The sequence below is a fragment of the Diabrotica virgifera genome, chromosome 4 (assembly GCF_917563875.1).
Source record: "Diabrotica virgifera virgifera chromosome 4, PGI_DIABVI_V3a".
Taxonomy (NCBI): domain Eukaryota; kingdom Metazoa; phylum Arthropoda; class Insecta; order Coleoptera; family Chrysomelidae; genus Diabrotica; species Diabrotica virgifera.
This window is the reverse complement of record NC_065446.1, coordinates 258,848,372-258,872,028: the sequence shown is the minus strand read 5'-3', so window position 1 is coordinate 258,872,028 and position 23,657 is coordinate 258,848,372. Positions and strand designations below refer to the sequence as shown.

At 32.2% G+C, this 23,657-nt stretch overlaps 1 protein-coding gene across 2 annotated transcripts; it reads left to right on the top strand.

Moving 5' to 3' along the window:
• The first annotated feature begins 1,126 nt into the window (after window positions 1–1,126).
• Window positions 1,127–23,094, top strand: LOC126884132 (protein FAM117B-like). 2 transcript variants are annotated; one of them, XM_050649981.1, is made up of 6 exons: window positions 1,127–1,589; window positions 11,874–12,019; window positions 13,459–13,630; window positions 16,246–16,533; window positions 21,787–21,992; window positions 22,192–23,094. In XM_050649981.1, exons 1-6 carry the CDS (start codon window positions 1,376–1,378, stop codon window positions 22,270–22,272), a joined length of 1,107 nt encoding a protein of 368 aa, XP_050505938.1. In that variant the 5' UTR covers window positions 1,127–1,375; the 3' UTR covers window positions 22,273–23,094. The 2 variants fall into 2 exon arrangements, with proteins under 2 accessions (XP_050505938.1, XP_050505939.1); XM_050649982.1 differs by lacking the exon at window positions 1,127–1,589 and adding an exon at window positions 7,213–7,376.
• The last annotated feature ends 563 nt before the right edge of the window (window positions 23,095–23,657 follow it).

Here is a 23,657-nt window from a genome sequence, read left to right as displayed (position 1 = left end):
TATTTTTACTACAAAAGCGATATTACGTAGGTCAAAATTTTTGACGTAAGAGAACTGTCAAAACATTAGAATGTGACTTTTCATTACTGGCATATTTATTATAAACATGGCAATAACGAAAAGTCACATTCTAATGTTTTGACAGTTCTCTTACGTCAAAAATTTTGGCCTACGTAATATCGCTTTTGTAGTAAAAATACTATAAAACATTACATGAAGTATCACAAACGAACATCTAATGTATTAATATAATGTAAAACATTTTCGGTCGCATTCAGGAACTCATCGAAAACTCCAGAGTACCGCCTTCGGGGGAATTCCTCAATAATGTGGCGGACGGTCTGCCGTTGCGCAGCTCAGTCACACTCAGGAGTAAAGGCCTTTCCCCATCTATGCAAGCTGTCCATATATTTACTCTTACAAGCCATCCTGCAAGGAAAAATATTTGGAATGCGTGGTCCAGGAAGAAGAAGAACGTCCTGGTTGAAGGATCTCAGAACCTGGTTCAACCCAACATCGGTGTAGCTTTCCGCGCTGCTACAGATAAGATAATGATTGTCATGATGATCGCCAACATTCCTCACGAATTAATAGACACATCAAGAAGAGGAAAATCGTCCTCCAGTTGTTGCATGATGTTCCTCAGGATCTTCTCCAACCCTCTTCCATTTTTCTGTTGGCGTTGTCTTTCTACTTTGTGGACTTCCTTGTGTAGATGGGCCGGTTGTTCGAACGCTAATCAACAATAATCACTATCAAATATTTAATTACTGTCACAACTGTCAATGTCAACTTTGATTGGGTCGCTGAAAACATAATCATTGATTACAATTATGAAATTAGTTAATCAATTATGTTAATAATTGTTATGTTTATTAATTAACTAATATCATAATTATAATCAATTATATTTTCAGCAACCCAACCAAAGTTGACATTGACAGTTGTGACAGTAATTAAATATTTGATAGTGATTATTGTTGATTAGCGTTCGAACAACCGGCCTTAGATAAAAAGTAGGTTAAAGTTGACGGATTATTTAAAAGTATATACAACTACTGATATATCGACAGAGACGGCAACACCGCACCCATATGGCTTTTCTTTGTGAATGAATGATTCCAGGTTTGCGCAACGCAAATGATAAGGAAAGGAAAGGATAAGAGACAAAAAGAACACAGTGGACCGTGCGCGTAAAATTCAATCGGAGTCTCGTAAAAAGTATGAAACCCGGAAAAGATTTGCCGTACGCACGATCTCGTATAAAACAAAGGGACCTATTCACGAACTCATCGTAAACACCTTATTGAGCCGCTTGCTTTTGCCGTTTCTGTGTAAAAAGCCGTCTTGTTTTTTACCGAAACCTTTTTACAATATGTCCGGACAAAATAGGCTGCCGAAACCGTCGCCTGGTTTAATGAAACAGGGACCGTTGAAGGCCACTATACCGATTTCGTCTGTGATGAAGCCGAGTAGTAATTTCATGTCTGGCAATAGTAGTACTATCTCGCCGACTTATTTCTGGAAGAACAGGGCATCGCCTGACCAAAACTCTGGACAGAGGAGTCCCGGATCAGCTGGATACAAAGGTTAGGATGCATGCACACTATTTTTTACCATGTTTTGTACAAACTCCAAAAAAGAGCCTTCCAGTATTTAGTATATTTTATTTGTGAGTCTAGAACCATATTTTTTATAGTGCTATTACATTTAGAAATTGCTCTAGAATGTGCTGCAATTCAAATTATCCAATTTCACCAGATCAATTAGGCCTTATTATCCGATATGTCTCACAGGCAGTCTTATTTGTTGCCTGGAAAATTGCTGTATTTTTTTGGCTACAACTAGGTTCCTCTAATTTCCTATTGTTCCTCTATATTCCTATTTATTTGCTTTTTATATCTCTTTACTTCTTGGTTTTCTTTTGTTTTTAAAAGCTTATTATTATATTCTGATATATTTTTAATGTATAAATGGTTTATCTGTTTTGATAAACATAATGCCACACAATTTAAATCTAATGAATTGATAACCTTACTTTCTGTTTGTCTCGTTTTATCAGTTTTATTATACATTACCTGCTTGAACTAACGTTCATTTATCATTTACACTAATTATTCTAGTGTTAATTTCAATATGTTGTTTTTTCTCATAATAATTCACAATACAGTGAAACCTTGATTATCCGTCAGGGCACCGGACCAAGGGTATGATGGATAATCGAAAAGACGGTTAATAGAACATTAAAACGAATTAAAAATTCATAGTACAACTCTCAAATTTTATATGTTTGAGAATATAAGAGGGATTTGTGTTGGTACAATCGAATCAGTTTGGTTTAAAATATTCTGAAATCTTTGTTTGTTTTACTAATGCTTCACATTTTGTAACAGCTTAATTTCTTAATCGGCATAGGATCATGCAATCTACTTTACTGGCTTCTTCTTGTCGAGAATACCACTTGACATGTTGCATGTGCGCCATCAAATTCCAAGTCTGTGTCAGCTTCTGGATTTGTTTGGTCTGCCTCTGTTGCCATTTCAACGATTTCAGCAATCGATAGCCATTTGTGTCCTCATCACAAATTAACCATTCGTTTATTTCATCTTTAGGTATGTAACGAAAACAAAACAGTTGATTCAGACATAACTTCATTTGTTATCACGTCACGCTTGGCTGTCATGGGGGCATTTTTATCTTCGGTTGATTCAGTCCAAACATCCACAGCATTGTTGGCTGTATGTTTTAAATTGTATGCTGTCCAGTATTCTTGCAACAAATATTCCTCTTCCATAACGAGGTTTTGAATAATTTTTTTTTCTGTGTCGTCTTTTGAAAGTTTCAAAGACTGATTGATCCATTGGTTGTATCATCAATGATGTATTCGCAGGCAGAAAATAGCATGTGATATTTCCATCGTCACTTCGCAGCATACTGGCGTGAGGATGGGCAGATGCATTGTCCAAAATGAGAATCGTCTTTGGTGGCAAATTTTTTGATTGCAAGTACAGTCAAACCCGCTTATTAGAAAACCTTTTAAAGGAATATCCCCGTTTAAGGAATAAAAATTTGAGGTCTCGAAACATTTCTACTACAGGGATATTCTATTAGAATATCCCTGTTATAGGAATACTTTTAATTGGCACGAAGGCTATTCCAATAAGCAGGCTCGACTGGCGTCTGGTATAAAAACCTTTTTGAAAAAACAGGGTGTTAAAAAAATAGAAAAAACGAATTTAACCCTGATTGTTAACAGAGGTGACAGCTAATGAAGAGACGGATAATCGAGGTTCCACTGTATTTAGGTTTTGTAGCAAATGCTATTACGGGTATAGGCCCTATGTTTGTATTTACTACTGTACTTATATGACTTCTGTATTTTTCATTTATTTACTGGTTTTTATTTTTCATATTGATCGATACACTTGGATAATCAAACGATCTTAGATTCTCTCTTCTTGTCTAATCTTTGTTACAGGACATGAAAGCAGAAATATTGTAAATATTGTCTCTTGATGGAGGGCCTGGGCAGAATTGCACTCTTCGGTAATGGAGAACATAAGTTTATTTACGATACGATAGAGAAATAGAAAACTGCCTTTCTCTTAGGGTTCTTCTTCTTATGATTCCATCTTCTATCGAAGGTTGGATATCAACATGGCAATTCTAATTTTACTTACAGCAACTCTAAATAGTTGGTTAGAGCTCAGACTAAACAATTCCCTTAAATTTCGTAACAAGGAGGTTAGTCTTCTTCCTATACCCCTTTTACCTTTTATTTTGCCCTCTATAACAGGCACCTCTTACTATATTACTGAAATATTCAAGATTCCGTTTCTATTGCCTGTATAATTTCTTCCCTCTTGTTAACCCTATCAAGGACTTCCATATTGCTAATTTTGTCTACTCATAATATTCGTAGCATCCTTCGATAACACCAACGCTCAAAAGCTTCCAATTTCTTAATTTCTAAATTATCATTAGTATTCACCATTTTCCAAAGAAATGATATTTGGCTCTATTGTTTCTTTTGTTATCATATCAATTTTCCAGAATTTTTCTTCATTTGCTGTGATATGTCTTATAGCTTTCGCCAATTGTCAATTGAACTTTTTGATATTGATTTATTTAGTACTTGACCAATAGCTTCAAGTTTAGATATAATAATTTTTCTCTTGACATATCTCTTCATTCGAGCCCACATTGGTTAAATGGCTAAAATAATCTTCGAACACATCAACTTTGAGTGATAAAATCCTTCATCTCCTCTAATATGAGTGATAATCAAACAATAAATAGCAATAAATATACACCTAGGCATATAATCTAAGATCCTACAATTACAATGTTCTCACAATATTGTAGATGTCTTATAAAGTATTAACTTTATTATTTATTTGATTGCTAATTATAGTAATAGTAGTAGTAGTATATTTCAGTTTGTAATTTTTTATGTTTATCAATGTAACTTGGAATCTTACGTTTTTCAAGCAATTACCTCTTATTTCTTTCCCCCTAATTTTTACATTTAGTTTTAAAAAAAATTAGAATCCAATTTTTTTCACGTTTTTTGCATTTTTTGAGAAAGTTGGCCATGTGTATTTTTTAACACCATCACAAATTGGAAATTTCAACTAACAAAAAGCGTACCGATTTTTTTGAAAAATCACATATTTTGAAGTGAGAATTTTGAATGAAAATTGGGGTTTATTTTCGATAATCAAAATAAGGGGAAAAGATAAATATTTTAAACAAAAAAAAATACAGTGAGTTTGGTACCAGTAAAAAGGTAAGTTTTTACCAAATTTCGTGAAAACAATTTTTTTGTATAAGTACATAGGTAATAATGCATAGTATACCTTATAACTTGTTTAATTTCTTTGCTCTATTTGTTATTAATTCTTAGTCTATATTTTGATAATTTATTATACTTTCCAGCAGGTATTAGTAAGTTGTAACTATTTCCAATTCTGAGTTTTTACATTGTATCTTTATTTCATTATCTTCCTTATCTTCTTTGCCGCTGATTATCATTATCTTACTTTTCCTCGTTTATTTCCATTTTTAATTCTTCTATTTGTTTTACTCATATATACAGCTCTACCCAAAAAGGGCCCAGGACGAAGAAGAATATCCTGGCTTGCTAACCCGAGAGCATGGTATAGAAAGACCTCAACACAACTATTCCGTATAGCAACCAACAAAATCATCATAGTCAGAATGATCGCCAACTTTCGGAACGGACAGGCACCCTAAGAAGAAGATATATCCATTAGTTTCTGCATTTTATTCTTGGAATCTGCTATTAGTAATATGTCGTCCGCATACATTAAGGACTCTATTGTTACTGGCTGTAATTTATCTATAGTATCCTATTATTGTCTGTGGTTGGTTGGTTCTTACTCTATTTCTATCAGTTCGTTCATTACTATTATGAATTATGAATAGCAAAGGACTGAGACTACCTCCTTGTTTAATACCTCTCTTCCAGTTAAACTTTTCCGATCTTTTCCCTATTGTTTGCACTCTTCCTTTTACCTCTTTGTAAGTACTTTCTGTACTTCCTAGAAAACAACTGTCCTAGCTGCGTAACATTAGACAATGGACAGGTCGAACGGTCGGGGAATTGATCCATATAGCTGCCGACCGAAAACATTTCATCAGCTTGTTAATACGACCATAGCCAACTGCCAACGCTTGAAAACAAGCACCCAAAGAAAGATGTACTTTCTATAATTTTTATGATTGTATTTGGTACATTTATTTTCCTTAAGGCTATCGGTACATAATTCGCAGATATTTTACGGCTATCCCTACTTTTTCTGTCTGTACACGCAAATTACGTGTAGTAAAATCAAATACTATTGACAGTCCATAGTATTTGGTAAAATTCACACTGGTATGGATATGTAAACATTACAAGAACGTCATTCTACTTGACAATGTCATGATTAACTTTAAAGAGATGGCTTTTGAATGTTCTTGGATAACTGTTATTTGTATAATTGAAAATTATTAATTCAGTTAATAAATGTGATAATGTTTTCACTAACTATGTATTCAGTGATTGTAATAATTTATATGTACAACAAAAACTAATACTCGATCGAGAAAAGAGGAAAAGTGTTAAAGTGATTTTTTAATAATATATTGTTACTATGGAACGCTTACAATTTTGAACATCTTTAACAACAAAATACTTGGATCTTGGATCACAGAATATATTATCCTGATGTATTCTCTTCTTGGATCTTCCACAACTTTTTATTAAGTTAACGTCTTAAATAAATTATTTATCAAATACACTATATTATCAAAATTATTTAATCAACAACTCAAAATATTTTATATATAAACGTTAATAAAATTGTTTTTTCAATTTAATTGTGGCTTATTTCCCATCTAAATACATAGTTAACTCCAAATATTCCCGATGTCATGTCAAATATTTAAAATTGTCACTGTCTGACTGACAATATGCTGACAATATTCTATTCGACTGAGTGCGTTGTAAGAAAAGATATATTTGGAAAATATTACCACGGACATTGTGTTCATTTTTTTCGAATCCTGAGAAAACCAATACTTAAATATTTTTGAAAAATTTAAACGCAGAATGAAAGACTAAATTATTACCGAGGGCCGAAAGTCCCTTAGAATAAATAAAAAGTTTATTTTGAATGAGATATTTGAAATTAAAATCACAATAAATTTTCTCTTAATTTTTCACCCCTGTAACTTATTAAAATAAACATTATAGAAGTTCTCAGAGACTTTCGGCCCTCGCTAGTAACGTAATCTTTCATTCTGCGTTTAAATTTTTCAAAAATACTAATTAGTTTTCTCAGGATTCGAAAAAAATAAATCCCATTTGAATAGCATTGGAGCAGAGACTATGTACCCATCCCCTTAAGCTTTCCCTATAATCTATCTTTCTATCGTGTCAAATTATATTGTTGTAAGGGGCTAATAAAAATCTTTGGACTAATAAAAAATGTAATAATATATGGAGTGCAGATGTAAATGTCGAAATGAAGGTGACAAGTGTTTGTTTGTGACTTATGACATCGTCTCGTACAAATAGATCAGCAGTGGGATGAGACTCTTTTCGAAATTAAAATAGATTATATATTTTTATTCAAATTTTCGAATAATACAATTACGCAAAATATCTTTAAACACTCACACTCTTATGTTTATTATTAGAAACATTGATGGTTTTTCCTTGCCAAGTATTTCAAAAACTAACATGGGTAAATACCTATTTCGTATCAACAAATCATTTGGATGTGTACATCCTCAAAAATAGTTCTATTAGTGTTTGGTAAACATGGCAGATGTGTTTTTTATACGACTTACTCCCGTGATTTTTCATTGTAAGTACATTAATAATTTAATGGATATATTTTTTAACACAATTTATTATTTTTATTGAGAACAAGCCACAATTTTATTTCAAAATAGTTTTATTTTGACGTTTCGATTTTCACTTCAGAAATCGTTCTCAAAATCTTACGATTTCGACTTATTTTAAAGGAAAATTGTGGATAATTTGCAATAAAAATACTTAGTGTTGGAAAATTCTCGAGAATGAAAAATCGGAGGATATTCTCGAAAATATTCCCGATATGGAGAATTTTCTGAGCATGAATACCATGACGCACTTAAGAATATTGTTGAAGATGAAAAATAGGGTTTTAAAAATCATGATCTTATATACAAAATTATGAGACGTGTTCTTTGTGTATAAAAAAATACAAAAACAACAGAAAACAAAATGAAACTTTCTTCTTAACAGCAAATAATCGATGTGGTTATGATAAAAGATGAGACCTCAGATTCAGAATATATTTCTATCATTAGCGCATCCTAGTCATCTACAATCTGCGTTTCAATGTACTGATGAGTTGTGGGATTTTGTTTTTCACGAGTGGCCAGCTCAATCATGGATTGACCTACGTCTAACAATTTCGAATTTTGAGCAATAAAAGTTACCTTTGTAAATTTAAAAATTGGTAAACATGGCATAAATATGAGTTTTTTATACGACTTATTTCTCCCGTGAATTTTCATTGTAAGTACATGGATATTTTAGTGCATATATTTTTTAGGACACTAGGTACTATTTTTATTGGAAATAAGCTACAATTTTACTTCAAAATAATTTTATTTTGACGTTTCGATTTTCACTTCGGAAATCGTTCTTAAAATTTGACGATTTCGACTTATCTTAAAGTAAAATTGTGGCTAATTTGCTATAAAAATATGTACTAAGTTGTATTAATTCAATTCAATTTATTAACCAAAATTTACAATTTTAACTAGGTATAATAATAATGTACAGAAAGACACCTAGATGTGAAAACATCTGTGTGTGTCTATAGAAAAATCCTAAATAAATATAAATTATTAGTTATAAACAAATACAGTAACATTAGTTATAATCAGTTATAAAAAATATTTGAGAATCAAAATTATGAACTTAACTTAAAATAAGTAAACAACATATCTATATAATGTAAAAAAAACCAATTTATAGATATTAAGAATTCCAAATTAAAAAAAAATTTCAGGATTTACAATTCGAATTGTATTTTGTTTCCAGTAATACAATCAACTACCTTTTCATTATACTTTTTTATTGATCTGATTTCTTTTATTTTGTTTGGTAGTAAATTATAATACTTGGGTGCCCTAAAAATCACAGAATGTTGGCTTATTCCCCGACTTAACTGTGGTAATACTAGGTCATTTTTGATGTTACCTGTAGTTTGGTAATTATGTTCTATTAGTGTCTGTTTGGAGAAATTTTTGTAAATATATTATGTGCAACATGTTGAAATATAAAGTGTTTTCAAGTCGCAGATTTTATTATTATATAATAATTCATTTGTAGAGAAAAGTTTAGGTCTTTTTAACATTATTTTAATAATTGAATTTTGAGCTACTTTGAGATTTCTTATGTTGTTTTCATATGCTCCACCCCGACCCCACAATAAAATTCCATACCTTAGTAAAGGCTCAATAAAGGATTGATAAATCATAGTGATTAGTTTTTTTGCAAGAAACTCCCTTTAGCAGATAAAATTTATGCATAAGTGCCCTAATCTTTTTTGTTAGGTATGTTATGTGGTGTTCCCATTTAAGATTTTTATCTAAATATACTCCCAGGTATTTTATGACATTTACTTGTTCAATAGGATCTTCAATGTTTTGTATGTTAATGTTTTCAAAGTTTGGACGATTTGTATCATTTATAGAAAAGGCTACATATTTAGTTTTTTTAGCATTTAGAAGAAGTTTAAATGTATCCAGAAAGTTTTTGATGTAAAATAGATCTTGTTGAAGTTTCTGTTTTGTTTCTTCCCATGTAGATGCCTTAGATGTAGATTAAGTTACCTTTTGGTTAGGATGCCCTATATTAGCAATCTAACTGGCCTGTAATCCTGGCATTCACTCTTATCTCCTTTCTTATATACTGGCTGTTGTTTGAGGCCAACTGCCTTTTCCTCCGCCATTTGCTCCTTGGCCCATATTAATGATATTAGATAATGCATTCTTCCCCAGAGTTTAGATCCTCCATGTTTTAATAATTCTGAAAAAATTCCGTCCCTGGCGCTTTATTGTTTTTTAGTTTCTTTATTATCTTAACCAATTCTCCGTCCTTGTCTTTGCATATCGTCAGTTTTGGTCTAAACGACTCTGTGTTTTCCTTTATTCTGTTCTGCTTTCGTGTCTGTTGTTATGCTCTAGTATTTCTTGTACTTGTTTTTTCAAAGCCTCTCTTTTTTTCTTCTGCATATTCTACACGCTTGTATTATCTTTTCGTTGTAAATTTCAATGCCATTTCTTGTGTTTATTTGAAGTTGATAAAGTCTAGTTTAGAGAAACCTTGGACGAATCAGATGGTATTGAATTGATGGACGAATAAGATGGTTCAATGTTGTCGCCAACTCTATTTCTAGAGGATAGGTACCTTTAGAAGAAGAAGAAAGTCTAACTTGCATCTTTTCCTCTACTGCAGCTCTACATTCATCATACCATTCCACATTTGTTTGCCTTTTGGCTTTCCCGACAGTTTCCTCTGCAGATTCCATTATTTTAACTGTCTCCATTCCTCCTCTGCGGTATCTGCCTCTCTAGTTCCGTTGAGTTTTATTTGAAGAGCATTTTGATATTCTTGTTTCTTTGTTAGTTTTTTGAATCCTTCAACATTTCATTTGTTAATTTGAGTATTTGTCCTTTTGACACTGTCGCGATTTTCAACCGTAAATTTGCCCCCACAAGATAGTGATCTGGGTTAAAGTTTGCCCCGTGATACGTTCTGACATTAGTTATGTCTGTTGCCCATCTTTTTGAGATGAGGATGTGGTCAATTTGATTGGCTTTGTTGGTTCATGGTATTTTCCACGTTCATTTATGAATATCTTTTCTCTGGAGGAATGTATGACTATTATTACTATTATTAACACGTTGACGGACAGTGCGTCAAATGTATAAGCAAGTGTTGTGACACTATATGTATTTTGCATATAAGTCAGTGGCGGCCCGTGAGGTAGTGCCATAGAGCCATGGCACTACCTTGCTAACTATGCAGAAACATATTTTTTATCTTAAAAACATTTTAATGCCTGTTTATTTTTTTTGTGAATATTTCTCTTTATTTTTATAAATTATATCAAATCTGGCAACTGTGTAGCGCAATGCAAATCTACCGACTCTGGCCACCCACAGCTGACCGGATAAAGGATGAAAATCATAAAAATCCCAGTGCCGAACGGCATAGTGGCTCGTGAGAAAAGAGAAAGATTGTATGAGCATCCTGTGTAAGTGACAGAGAGAGAGCGGTATTGCACTTTTAACATACGTTTAAATTGGAGTCTCCGTGCCAGGCTCGAAATCTCGAAAAGGAAGTTAGTGGATCTTAAGATACAATGTTTTAGATCTACATATTTCTAGTTTCTTTACGCGTTCGCTTGACGCTATTGTGTTTATTGTCTACTACTGTATTGTATATTTGTGTTTATACTCTACTATATTTTTTAATTTGTAATTATTAGTTAGTGCGTTGTGATCGTGGGTGTCGTAGGTATAAAAATAATATTTTGATTATTTTCTACGTTTAATTTATTTATTGACAATGAATCAAATTAGTATATTAAAGAACTCTTTTGGTGGTTTTTCGTTAGAAAAAAAAAACTACAAATTAAAGAACTCGGTCGGCCTTTACCCGATTTAAAAATTGAAAAACAAAGTGGAAATGGACAAAAACTTCGCTGTCGTAAGTTTAATAAAATTATTTATGATAAAAATAGCTGGTTGTGTGGTTGCGAACAAACTAATAAACTCTTCTGTTTTGTATGCGTTTTGTTTGGAGGTGACGAGACTTGGTCAAACAAAGGCACCGATGATCTTGTACATATATGGGAGAAATTGAAATCCCATGAAAAATCTAAAGTGCACATGAATAACGTTTTTAGCTTTTCAATGCTTGGTAAGTTAAATATAAAAACCCAATTAAATTCAGCTTATCGTGATACTCTATTTATATTTTATATCCTTTTTGACCATATCGTAAAACCGCCACAAAAAATTTAGGCAGCTGCCCGGATTCTGGCACTACCTTCCTAAAGTTATACGAGCCGCCACTGATATAAGTAACATTTTGTAAGTAGAATAAAGAAAAATGCAACGTCTATAATTATTATATTGATGTTATGTGACACAAGGTCTATTATAGACCTTGTGTCACATAAAATCAATGAAAATTCGTCTATAGACGTTCTGTCCATCAAAGTGTTAAAGACAAAGCAGAATATGTTCATTAAAATAGTGTATTTTATATCTTCAATCACTTTTATTTTTCTTTTCAGGGAAATCAAAAACCGAACCTGAAGATACCGGCAGTTCGATCAGAAGAACTGCTTCCTTAGATACGATCTATCTTCAAGGACAATGGCCAAAAGAAGGGTATTATTACGGGCATATGGGTACACTTCACGTGGACAAGGCTGTACAGGTAATATACACAAATTTTTACTATTTTTATATACAGGGTGTCCAGAAACTCTACCGACAAACGAAGACAAGAGATTCCTCAGATAATTTTAGGACAATTTAACCCAATTCACCTAGTCCGAAAATGCTTCCTAAGGGAGCTAGAGCTCTTTGAAGATGGCGCCATGTAATTAGTTTTTCTTAAATACCTCCAGAACGCTTCCATCTAGAAAAACGAAAACTTGTATACATATTTACTTTCCAAAAATGAATCGATTCCGTCCATTGCAAATTTCTAGTACCGGTCATAGGCGTCCGTTTTGGGTAGGGCAACGGTTATTTTATCGCATAACTTTTTTGTCTTCAACTTTTAAGCATTTTTGATACTGGATTAATAAATTGTGAGGTATTCTAGTACTAAAAGGTACTCTTACTTTAAGTCGGTAGGACACAAGGTTTTCTAGAAAAATCGATTTGAAAGTTTTTAGTTTTGGGAATTTGAAAAAAAAATTGAAAAAAATTTAAAAAAAACCATGTATTTTACCAACTTAAAGTAAGAGTAACTTATACTACTCGAATATCTCATAATTGAATAATCTAGTGTCAAAAATACTTAAAAATTAAAGACAATAAAGTTATGCTATAAAATAACTGTTGACCTACCCAAAACGGACGCCTATGACCGTTTCATTAATGAAATCGATTATTCTCTGGAATATAAATAAATGTACCAGTTTTCATATTTCTAAATAGTTTTTTTTTAATCTTTTTTTTTTAAATTCAAAGAACGAAAAATTTTCAAATCGATTTTTCTAGAAAACGGTGCATCGTATCGACTTAAAGTAAGAGTACCTTTTAGTACTAGAATACTTCACGATTTAATAATCCAGTATCAAAAATGCTTAAAAGTTGAAGACAAAAAAGTTATGCGATAAAATAACCGTTGCCCTACCCAAAACTGACACCTATGACCGGTACTAGAAATTCGCAATGGATTGAATCGATTCATTTCTGGAAAGTAAATATCATACGAATTTTCGTTTTTCTAAATAGAAGCGTTCTGGAGGTATTTAAGAAAAACTAATTACATGACGCCATCTTCAAAGAGCTCTAGCTCCCTTAGGAAGCATTTTCGGACTAGGTGAATTGGGTTAAATTGTCTTAAAATTATCTGAGGAATCTCCTGTCTTCGTTTGTCGGTAGAGTTTCTGGACACCCTGTGTAACTTCACTTTCTTTACTGGCATTACAATCGATTGTACTTTTCTTCTAAGTTTACTCAGCCAGCTTAAGTATAGAGTAAGCAAATCTTCTATATCTTGTATACATATTGGAAGTCTGATCCAAAACATTTGGTGGCTGGAATGAATATAACAATGGGACATTTTCCAATATTTACTAGAGCTCAACGATCTACAATTATTGTAAAGATTCTTTTTTAAACATTTTTTTTTTCTTTTAGACTGATGACTCGGATCTGTCTGATTCGAGGATAGTACAGTGTTCGTCCGAAACTGACGACAAACCGGAGAAACCGACCATGAGATCAAAGATATGGAATACCAAAGATTTAGGGATTAGGCATGGCTCTCCAGGCGAGCACACACTCAACAGCAGTTCCCAAACTTTATCCTGTAAGTAAAACAACATGTTAAATACTATCAAGATTGTTAAGGAGCTAGATTTATGTTTTAAGTCAAAAGGACACTGCATAAATCTTATGGAAAATATAATGTCACTCAAATGCAATAAGGTTTACATGCATAGATTCGTCTCGAAATTATAATAATTTCATATCATTGCGCCAACTCTGAACTTTATAAAGTCCATAAAACTGTCATTGATCAATACTATTATTAGTGGCTATTGAAAATAGCTTCCCAGCGTGAGCTAAGTTGGTTAGAGGAACTATATACTTTTGTACAACTGACCAAATTGTACACACTTTATCTATATAAATAAAAATGAATGTTTGTATGTATGTATGTACCTTATAGACTCGCAAACTATGCATTTCATCATATTATGATGACCTTAATCAAAGTTGTACATGAACCCGGGAAGGTTTCTGAGTTGGTACGAGTAATCTAAGTAAAAAAGGGGCTTGCCCCCCCCCCCCATAATTATTTTTAATTTTTTTGGACAAACTTTTCTTTTTTAATTTTATATGATGTAGAACCAAAAAATACATACAATCCTAAATTTTCACTTTTTTAACTTATATGTACCGTTATTTTTTAATAGCCATTTAAATATTAACATAATATATAAAATTCTCCGGTCGCAGTGTTTGTTGCCATATTCCTCCGAAACAACTTGACCGATTTTTATGAAATTTGGTAGATATATTCGACCGGACTCGGAGTAGGTAGTTATCTATATTTCATACCCGTACGTCATAAGGGGGTTGCGTATGACGTCATAACTCTGACAATAATGACGTGAAAAATATGAAATTAGGTATTCTCCTTTTCATGAACATTTTTCAGTGCGTCACAAATTATAGAAAAAAACGTAAGTCCGTGATAATACACATTTATGACATTTATTCTAACGTGACATTTTAGTTAAATCTGACAGTTGTCAAATTTTATTTTCAATTTGGAATAAAACCAAATCAATTGTGTCTATTGCATTTATAAAATGGTATTTTCTTTCATTTGTATAGTCTTATAAATTGTACAGATTATATTGATAATATTATTATTTTATTTAATAAATAATTCTTTTTTGATTATGGCGCCATCTATCGACAACTAGAATAATCACCGAACTACAATAATTACCAAAGTATTCACAGACGTGCCTTTTTTTTTATCACATACAATTTAATGCGTTAGAGAAAAATCGAAAAACTGTGACGCACTGAAAGATGTTCATGAGAAAAAGAATAGGTAGAATCCTTGCTGAATTCCTAGCAGAACCGTACTAAATTTTTTTCTCTAGCGCAATCGGTGTCCAAAATACAATATCTTAAGTCATAGAAATATTCTGAGGACAGAAGAAGAACGAGCAACAAATTTCATCGAAGAAAAGTGCAACTATTTAACTTTTGGACTTAAATTGGGCAAAATATGAATTTTTTAATTTTTCGAATTTTCAAAAAATATCTGAACTGAATTTTTCTGACACACAGCAATCAGGAGAAAAGTTTTGAGCACACGAAAAGAACAAGCAACAAATTATAAAATTTTATTTAATTTTGTTTGATTTTATTTATGTTGTTCTGAAGCTATTTCCTTGTGGCATTTTTATAATTAAGTATTTTTTATGGGAAATAAGTCACAATTTTACTAAAAAAAATGAATTTATTAACGTTTCGCAGCCCGATTTGGGCTTCGAAACGTTAATAAATTCATTTTTTTTTTTGTAGTAAAATTGTGGCTTATTTCCCATAAAAAATACTTAATTTTATTTAATTTAAGTATTTTATTTATTTTCGTTAATTTTATTTCATTTTTAATTCCATTTATTTTTTTAATTTTATTTCATTTTATTAAATTTTATTTATTTATATTAGATTCTATTTACTTTTATTTAATGTAATTTGTTTTTATTTATTTATTATTTTTATTTCATTTTATTTAATGATATTTAATTTTAATTTAATTTAATTTTGATTAATCAACACCTATATAGTTGGACAACTCCGCACCCAATTATACATACAGGGTTGTTTTGAATGTAGATAAAATAAAGCTGTTATATTCATTATAAAATAAACACATTTAAGATTGTAACTGTTGCACTACAAACTTTAATTTGTTACTTCTAACTAAACTTTATTACTTCAAACATCATTACTTCAAAAATAATAATAAAACCTCATTCACATCGAGCATTTTTTGTTTATTTATTACGAATTCCTTTTGTTTATTTTAAGTTTATTGTATACAAAAGTTTGTTTTTATCTATTAAGGCAGTACGAAGTCTGCCGGGTCAGCTAGTTATCTATAAGAGAATATATTATCTTCCTTAATATCTGAAGAAAGATTTATGAACTGGCGAATTACAAAATCTTTTCTCTCTCTTTGCCTAACGTACATTCCCATTTGGTTTTAGATTTATTTATATCAATTTACTCGTTTATTAATTTAAATTCAGAGTTGGCGTAATGATTCAAATGATTGTTATTTCGAGACTAATCTATTTGATAGATTATATTTTCCATAAGAGGTGTACAGTAGACAGAAAATGCCTTCAGTCCTCTATAAATGTAGTTGCTTAAGTAGAGAAATTTATGTTTCAGCTTGTATTTTATCCCCGACCTTCAATCCCGTGAACATAGGTTTGAAACCATTGCCAAAATCGTCCATCCGAAGCTCGGTGGAGGGTCTCAACCAAGAAATCGAAAGGCTGGTCTTGAAGACCGACAGTGAAGCGCACATCAGCAGATCCTACGATCATGACAGATACTCCGAGACGATCCCAGAAGGACACAGAGCCCCAGTGGCGGACCTGTTCAAATTCGCTTCGAGGTCTAGGTCCGTGGATACGCAGACGCCTCAGAATTTCGGACACAGTTCTAACTCATCAGGTAAAGTAACTGCAATATTAGTCTTTAATTCATTTGGTTCAAACCGGCAAACAGGGGTATGTTCTCAAAAAAGTTGATAGTGTGTAAAAATTTTTTTGACATACACCTGCTTACCGGTTTGACCTACTTAGAAGTGTGTACAAGTCATATAGTCGAGGAAATGAAACTGAAAAAATGGCAAGACCTCGCAATTTTTTCGTCCAACATCGAACTGTACAAAAATTTGGGATTAGACTCATTTCACCCTCTAATTCATTTTCTATATTGAGCCGTTGTACGCTTTTGGTATTTTAAGGGTGAAAACTACCCTTAATTGTAAAAAATTATAAAATAACATTTTAAACTTTAATATTGTCAACATTTGGTTCTTATTAGTTACATATTGATTGTTTTATGTTTTAAAATATAATATATTTTAACCCTTACAGCCACCCTTGTTGTAGCTATATACAAAAAAATTGACTTATCCTAAAAGAATAATTTCGGCTTGCATCGATTTACATAAAAATTTGGGATTAGGATCATCTCACCCTGTACTTCATATTCTATATTACGCTCAAGGGCGTTGATTATTTTTAGGGGTGTAAACTACACCTTATTGTCAAAAATTATATAAAAACATTGTAAACTTTAATATGGGTAAAATTTGGTTTTGATTGGTTAATAGTGATTGTTTTATGCTAAAGGATATAATATAATATGTCAACCCGTAAAAACCACCCTTAATAACATTGCAATTTTTATAAATAGATAATTTAACCCTCCGTTAGTCGCTAGGATAAACGGAGCGTCAAGAGTCGCTACGGTGTCAGAGACCGACAATTTAAAAAAAATAGTTATTGACTGAATGACTGAAAAATATGTTTGAAAATGTTTTATTGAGAAACAACAGATATAAAATGAAAAACCGCTTTCATTTTCACTTCCCTCATCGTCAAAATAATTTTCATCGTCGCTAGGAACCATTTCCCATAATTCCATTCCAACGTTTTTGTTCGGCTTCAAAGGACATCTATAAATAAGACTTGACCAAAACTTACCGATAAAATGCAATAATAAGATGCTAAATCTTTACCTGAACTGCAAGTTATGCCAATAAAGTAATAACCACACCGTTAGTCGCTACGGAGTCTTGCACCGAAAATAGCTATAAAACTCACACAACTGTACCCAAGTAGGTAAGAATGTACACTAACACGAGGTTAGTTGATAGGAAGAGGTACAGAAAGTGGCGATAGAAAAAAACAGTTATTTTGTAAATCCCGAATGAATAATTCTGTCGTCGGTGTGTGACACCGATAGCGACTAATGGAGGGTTAATAGATCTATACAGAAAAAAAAGTAGAATTAAAGAATTACAAAAACATTTATTTACACAAAAATACGAATTTACAAATATGTACAAATACAAATAGTTTTTTTAGTCATCATCCAGTATACGAACCGGTTCTGTGGTATTAGATACATTGAAAATGCTATATTATAAGCGGACTATTCAAATTTTACGAAAACAAAAATTTGTTTTATAAACATACCTCCTTCATTTTTGGCGATAAAAAGTTTTTTCAAAAATGATTTTGTAGGATTTTTGTAGAACTATAATACTATGAAAATTAAATTCCATAATATCCCTTCGTTTTTAATTGGGGTGGGTTTAAAGGGCTCAAATAGGGGTGTGTTTGCTCGTGAATAGAGGTTTTAAACAGCTATATCTTGCTAACTATTCACTGTAATGAAATACAAAATTGCAAAAAATCTATTTTTCTTTAAACTAGAATGTTTATAAAATTAGGCCTTTTAACTAGGTCAAACTTCTTGGGTGTATTTATAATGCAAATATAAATGGAATTGCAGAAAGGTGAAAACCAATTTTTAATTAGGAGAGTAGTTAGGGGTTGTTTTCACTGATTTTTTCGTAGAGAAAAGCAGTTACCGATCTTTTTTTGATCATAAGTCGCTCAATTTTTATGCTAGAAACTTTTTATTATTTTTTTTGAAAGGTCTAATTGTATGCTTGAAAAAAGATTATCTAAGTTTTCATCGAAAAATGCAGTTTTTCCGTTATTTGGCTTTGAATATTTCAAATTATGCATTTGACGAAAAAACTAACCTTTGACATGCCGTATCTCGGTTCGTATTGATCGTAAAAATATTATAGAAAAAGAATTTGGTTTGTGTTCCTAAAAGATACAATTTTGATATCTAGTTTTTTCGATTAAATGCATATTTTTCGAGTTCTCAAAAAACCCTCAAAAAGGTGGATTTTTTCGTCGAAAAACTTGCTTTCAACCGCGAATAACTCGATTAAATATTAGTTTTACGAAGAAAATGTTGAAAAATTTTTTTCTTAGAAAATTACATTTTACATCGATTTACATGGCTAAAATGTAATAAAAAATTTCCACCCCCGAAATGGGGTGGCAACCACCCCAAGGTTTTAGCGTACAGCGGAATGATATAGAGAATGATCCTTGGACTATTCGCTACCTTCTGAGAAAATTTCAAGAAAATACATGCTGGACGAAAAAATTGCGAGCCAAAATGCTTCATTTGCTGGCCTAATACAGTCTTTTTCAATTTAATTCATTAGACCTGGAATGAAACACTTGTTGAGTTAGTTTTTAGTACTTACAGAATTCTAATTTTCAGCAATTCAAATATTATAGATACAAAAACAGAGATACACCTATTTTGCAATATTACGATTTTAAATTTGATAACTGCAATGATGCCAGATTTATCATTTTTCTGATATCATTAATCACTTTGGTTTTTTCAAGTTATACTTCTTTGCGATCGAAAGTGAAATTTTATAATGCCGGGCGCATGCGCACACAGACAGTATGTAGTTCGTTGCTAATATTTCAAGATATGTATGTATCAGCGCTGTCAGCGCAAAAGTGGTAGGTAAGAAAGTTAGTTTAATATTTAAATAAAATACAAATAACCTGTTACGTATATTTATTTCTTTGAAATTATATAATAGAAGTATAAGTTCTTACGTGCGTACAAAGTACACACACATTCTTTTTTTAAATACAACACTCTGTACATTGTATTATTATTAGAATCCTCATTTTAATACGAGTTCAACCATAAGTATGTAACATTTAGTATTTTATCTGTAGAACGCCGAGACAGAAGACAATCTCCAAAGATTAACACACATCTTCAATACAACAGCCAAGAAATACAATATGATAATATCAGCAGAAAAAACCAAATGTATGACATCTAAATACCCTCTACGATGTAAAATCGCAATTGATGGGAAAATATTAAAGCAGGAAGCAAGGTTTAGATATCTGGGAATAGATATAACCAGTTACGGAGATGTTGAAGAGGAAGTACGACAACAAAGCTTAAAAGCAAGTAAAGCGGCGGAATCTCTTAATGACCACACACAAAAGTAAGAATATATAAAGCAGCAATTAGACCTATATTGACATACACGGCGGAGACCAGACCTGGCACATCTAAAACGAGATGACTACTAGAAACAACAGATGAAAATACTTCGACGAATATAAGGGGGAAAAGTCTGTTGGATAGGGAGGGAAGTGAAAACATAAGAAGAGCATGCAATGTAGAAGACATAAAGGGATGGGTGACAAAACGGAAACAGGAGTGGTACACATTAGTAAAATGGCAGAGAATAAGATAGTACGAATAGCACAGGATAAGTCACCAAATGGACGAAGAAGTATTGGCAGACCAAGAAAAAGATGGTGCGATAATTTAAACAATTTAGGAGGCTCATATTGAAGAAGAAACAGACTTTAAAGCCTACTTACAAGAAGGAAGAAGAAGTAGTTTATCTACTATACAAATTTTCATCTACATACAACCCGCCACCATATTTCTACATATGGCTATTCTCACCCTACCTATTCAATCTGTCATTACCAACATATAACACGCATCTATAGTAAAACCAAATCAAAAGTCTAATTTTCTTTCTGGGTCTCGTTCATGTTCCTTTCTCACTAATTTCCTCACAGACATTTCATACCCCCCAACCCCTACTGTCATCATCCTATGACGGTTTTGGTTTTTGGACCCTTAGGGATCCGGACAGCCTGCGAGGTCTTTAGGAATTAGTCGCCTAAGTTTGAGCTTGTGCTTTCTTAATGATACATCCCCCTAGATTATTTAAGACATTTTTACACCTCAGCCACCTCCATTGTGATTTCTTACACACTTACCTACAGAAATTCCAACAGCTACTAATAAGTTAAATAAATTCGATAACTTTAAATCAACACAAAATTGTTTTTTTTTTAAATCTTAGATCTCTTGATAACAAGATTTGATTACTAAATTTAATTCTTGAAGACAAACGTTTGTGTAATGTGGTTTGCCTAACTACCTCCACTTACAGTATACGTGAATACATTTTTAACTGCACCATCTAGTTTACTGAATTTTAAATGATAATTTTCACAATGGAGTGTGTTGTTACATCATTTCTAATTTTAACAAGCTGTACACCATAGTATTTAAATATGACAGGTTAATTTTTCAACTTCCTGTGGAACTGTCATTTCTGTCTTGTCATCGTTCGGAGGTCTCTATCCATTTCATTGTTACTTGCTGTCATACTTTCACCATGTGAACAAGTCATATCCACAGCTCAGATGTTACCTGGGGCATATTAGCAAAATATTTTAAACATAAACGCCTAATGTAGCATTTCAAATCGATGTTTTCTTGACGGACTAATTTTACAGGGCTTTGACCCACATATTTTTGTTAAATAATATCTTGATGGTTAGCATGTACATTGCACATGAGTATAACCTACAACTTTTCTTATCCCAGTCAAAATTTCAATATCTTTGCATTATTTTACCAGGTTATATTCATTTTAGGTAAGCACTGATGATGACTGGTAAACCAGTCGAAAACTAGTTATGTGATTGTGATGTAGCCCTTTTGAGGGATTTTAAATATACCTTTTATAAAGGATTTTACAGTTTTTTTTTTGTTTATTTAGTCACGAAAGTCTTAAATAAATAAAACTTCTCAGTGCTATATAGTTTTAAAGTAATCCAATAAAGAATGCTGTGAGTTTTATCATTAATTCATAAGACAACAATAGCTTGTCCTTTATTGAAAAGTTTTGTAAAATAAATTGTATTAAAAACTAAAGCTGGCAGTTGTTTAATGTGTTTTTAAAATCTCTACAATAAAGATGGTTTTAAAAGAAAAATAGGGAACTACTGTTTTAACGATTTACGTATTTCGTTTCAGGAGAGAGCCAAGCCTCTAGTCCGGATCAAGAAACGAATAAACTAGGATCTTCACCACAGATCAACAGATTTTTGGCGAGAGAACCACCCGATGGTTGCGAAAAGGTCCAGTCGAAGTCTCTGAACGACAAAAAGTTTTTTACCGTAGAGCACGTCCCGCAAATTTGCACATTCAAGCTGAAACCAAGCTTAGGATCCGCTTTTCAGGTAAATATATCAACATTTTTGTAAAACTCGTATATACACACTTGTTACCACCCTAAGTGCTTTTGAATAGCTTCTCTTCTACATTATTTTCAAACCATTCCTCAGTCTAGGTGTTGAACCATCCCTCCTTATTTCCAAACCCTGTACCATGTGACTTTTTATCGTAAATTTTGATTTTTCATCATTTCGTTTGTTTTAGATTTTGCAGCCCACCAAAAGCAGCAGCTCTGATCAAGATTTACCATTAGTGCCCTCTCAAGAGTCTCAGATCGACGAATAGAATCTATAACTGTTTGATTTTTATCTATTTCTAAAGCGATGGATTGCAAACGTTTCGACGGAGTTTTCGAAACGTTTTCTGTCCGATTTAAAAACGTGTAGATAATATTTATCTGTTTTACCGGGTTGTTCTGTAAAATGGCGACATATATACGGGGTTTTAAAATAAATATTTCGTAGGGGAAGACATGTGAATTGTAAATTTATTTTTCGATGGTACAAAAAACAGAACAGCCTGGGTTTTTAAGATTTGGCAACAGTGCATAGCGCTCTTTTCATTCGGCCTTCTTTCGGCGTAAAATTGTATACGGTTTAACACTTTTGTGAAAACTATGATTTTATTGATGACTTTCCCCATTTTGGCGAAAAATTTCGCCATTTTTTTATGCCATTTCCTTGTGCTTTATATGTCTTTAAATGTACTCAGTGGTGCAGTGACATGTCTTTGACACCAACTCACAGTAAGCGTTGTGTATATCAGTAAAACGGCTTCTGATATATCACGATAATGTTCATTAAGCATTAATTTGGATTCTTTATTGATTGTTGATTGCGATAATGCTTCAGAAACGTCATGTTTTTCAATTGGTACAATGCAATTTCGTTGGTACTCTATTTAAACTTTATTTTATATCGCTCTGGAAGAAGTAGTTAAGGGACTGCGAAACACACCTACTCTAAAGGAATCCGATAATGTTGCGAAAGCATTAATTTTGCTGCCCCATAGATTCTACATGCCTTTTCACAATCTACAATAACACAGTCAAATAAACTATTATTCCACTCTAAAAAAAACACTAATTGCGATAATGCTTCACAGTCACCTTGTTCTGTTAACAGCTTCACTGATACATGGTAAAAATGTACTTCTATATCATTCTAAAAGAACCTTTTTAAATGCTTCGACAAAAGCAGGTCCTGTAAGCGTGCGATAATGCTTCATAAGCATGAAATTTGATTTGGTTGCGGTTTATATTAACCTTTCATGATCTTAATCGTCCCTTAGTTAAATGAGCTGATATTTCACTGCGACAGATATGTTTCCTGCATAAACTGATGCTCAATCCTCTTCTGAATTAATGCTTCAGAACAATAAAAGAGTTTTTCGGCTTCTCTTCAAAACAGAAAAAGTTCTATTCAGTTCTCAGAAGTTCCTTTTTTTCTAAAAATCCTTACAGGGAAAAGTAATTTGAGTTTAAGTAGTTTTCTGCTAAAAAGAAACTTTAAAAGACTCGCGGTAATGCCTAAGCATTAAAATTATCCCTATAGGTATTATTGGTTAGTAAGTTTTTCGAAGTTTTCATTTTATTTGAAGAATCTCTTCCAGAAATTTTATTGTTGTCGTTTTAAAAATAATTAAGGTGTACAAGAACATTTTCTCAGACA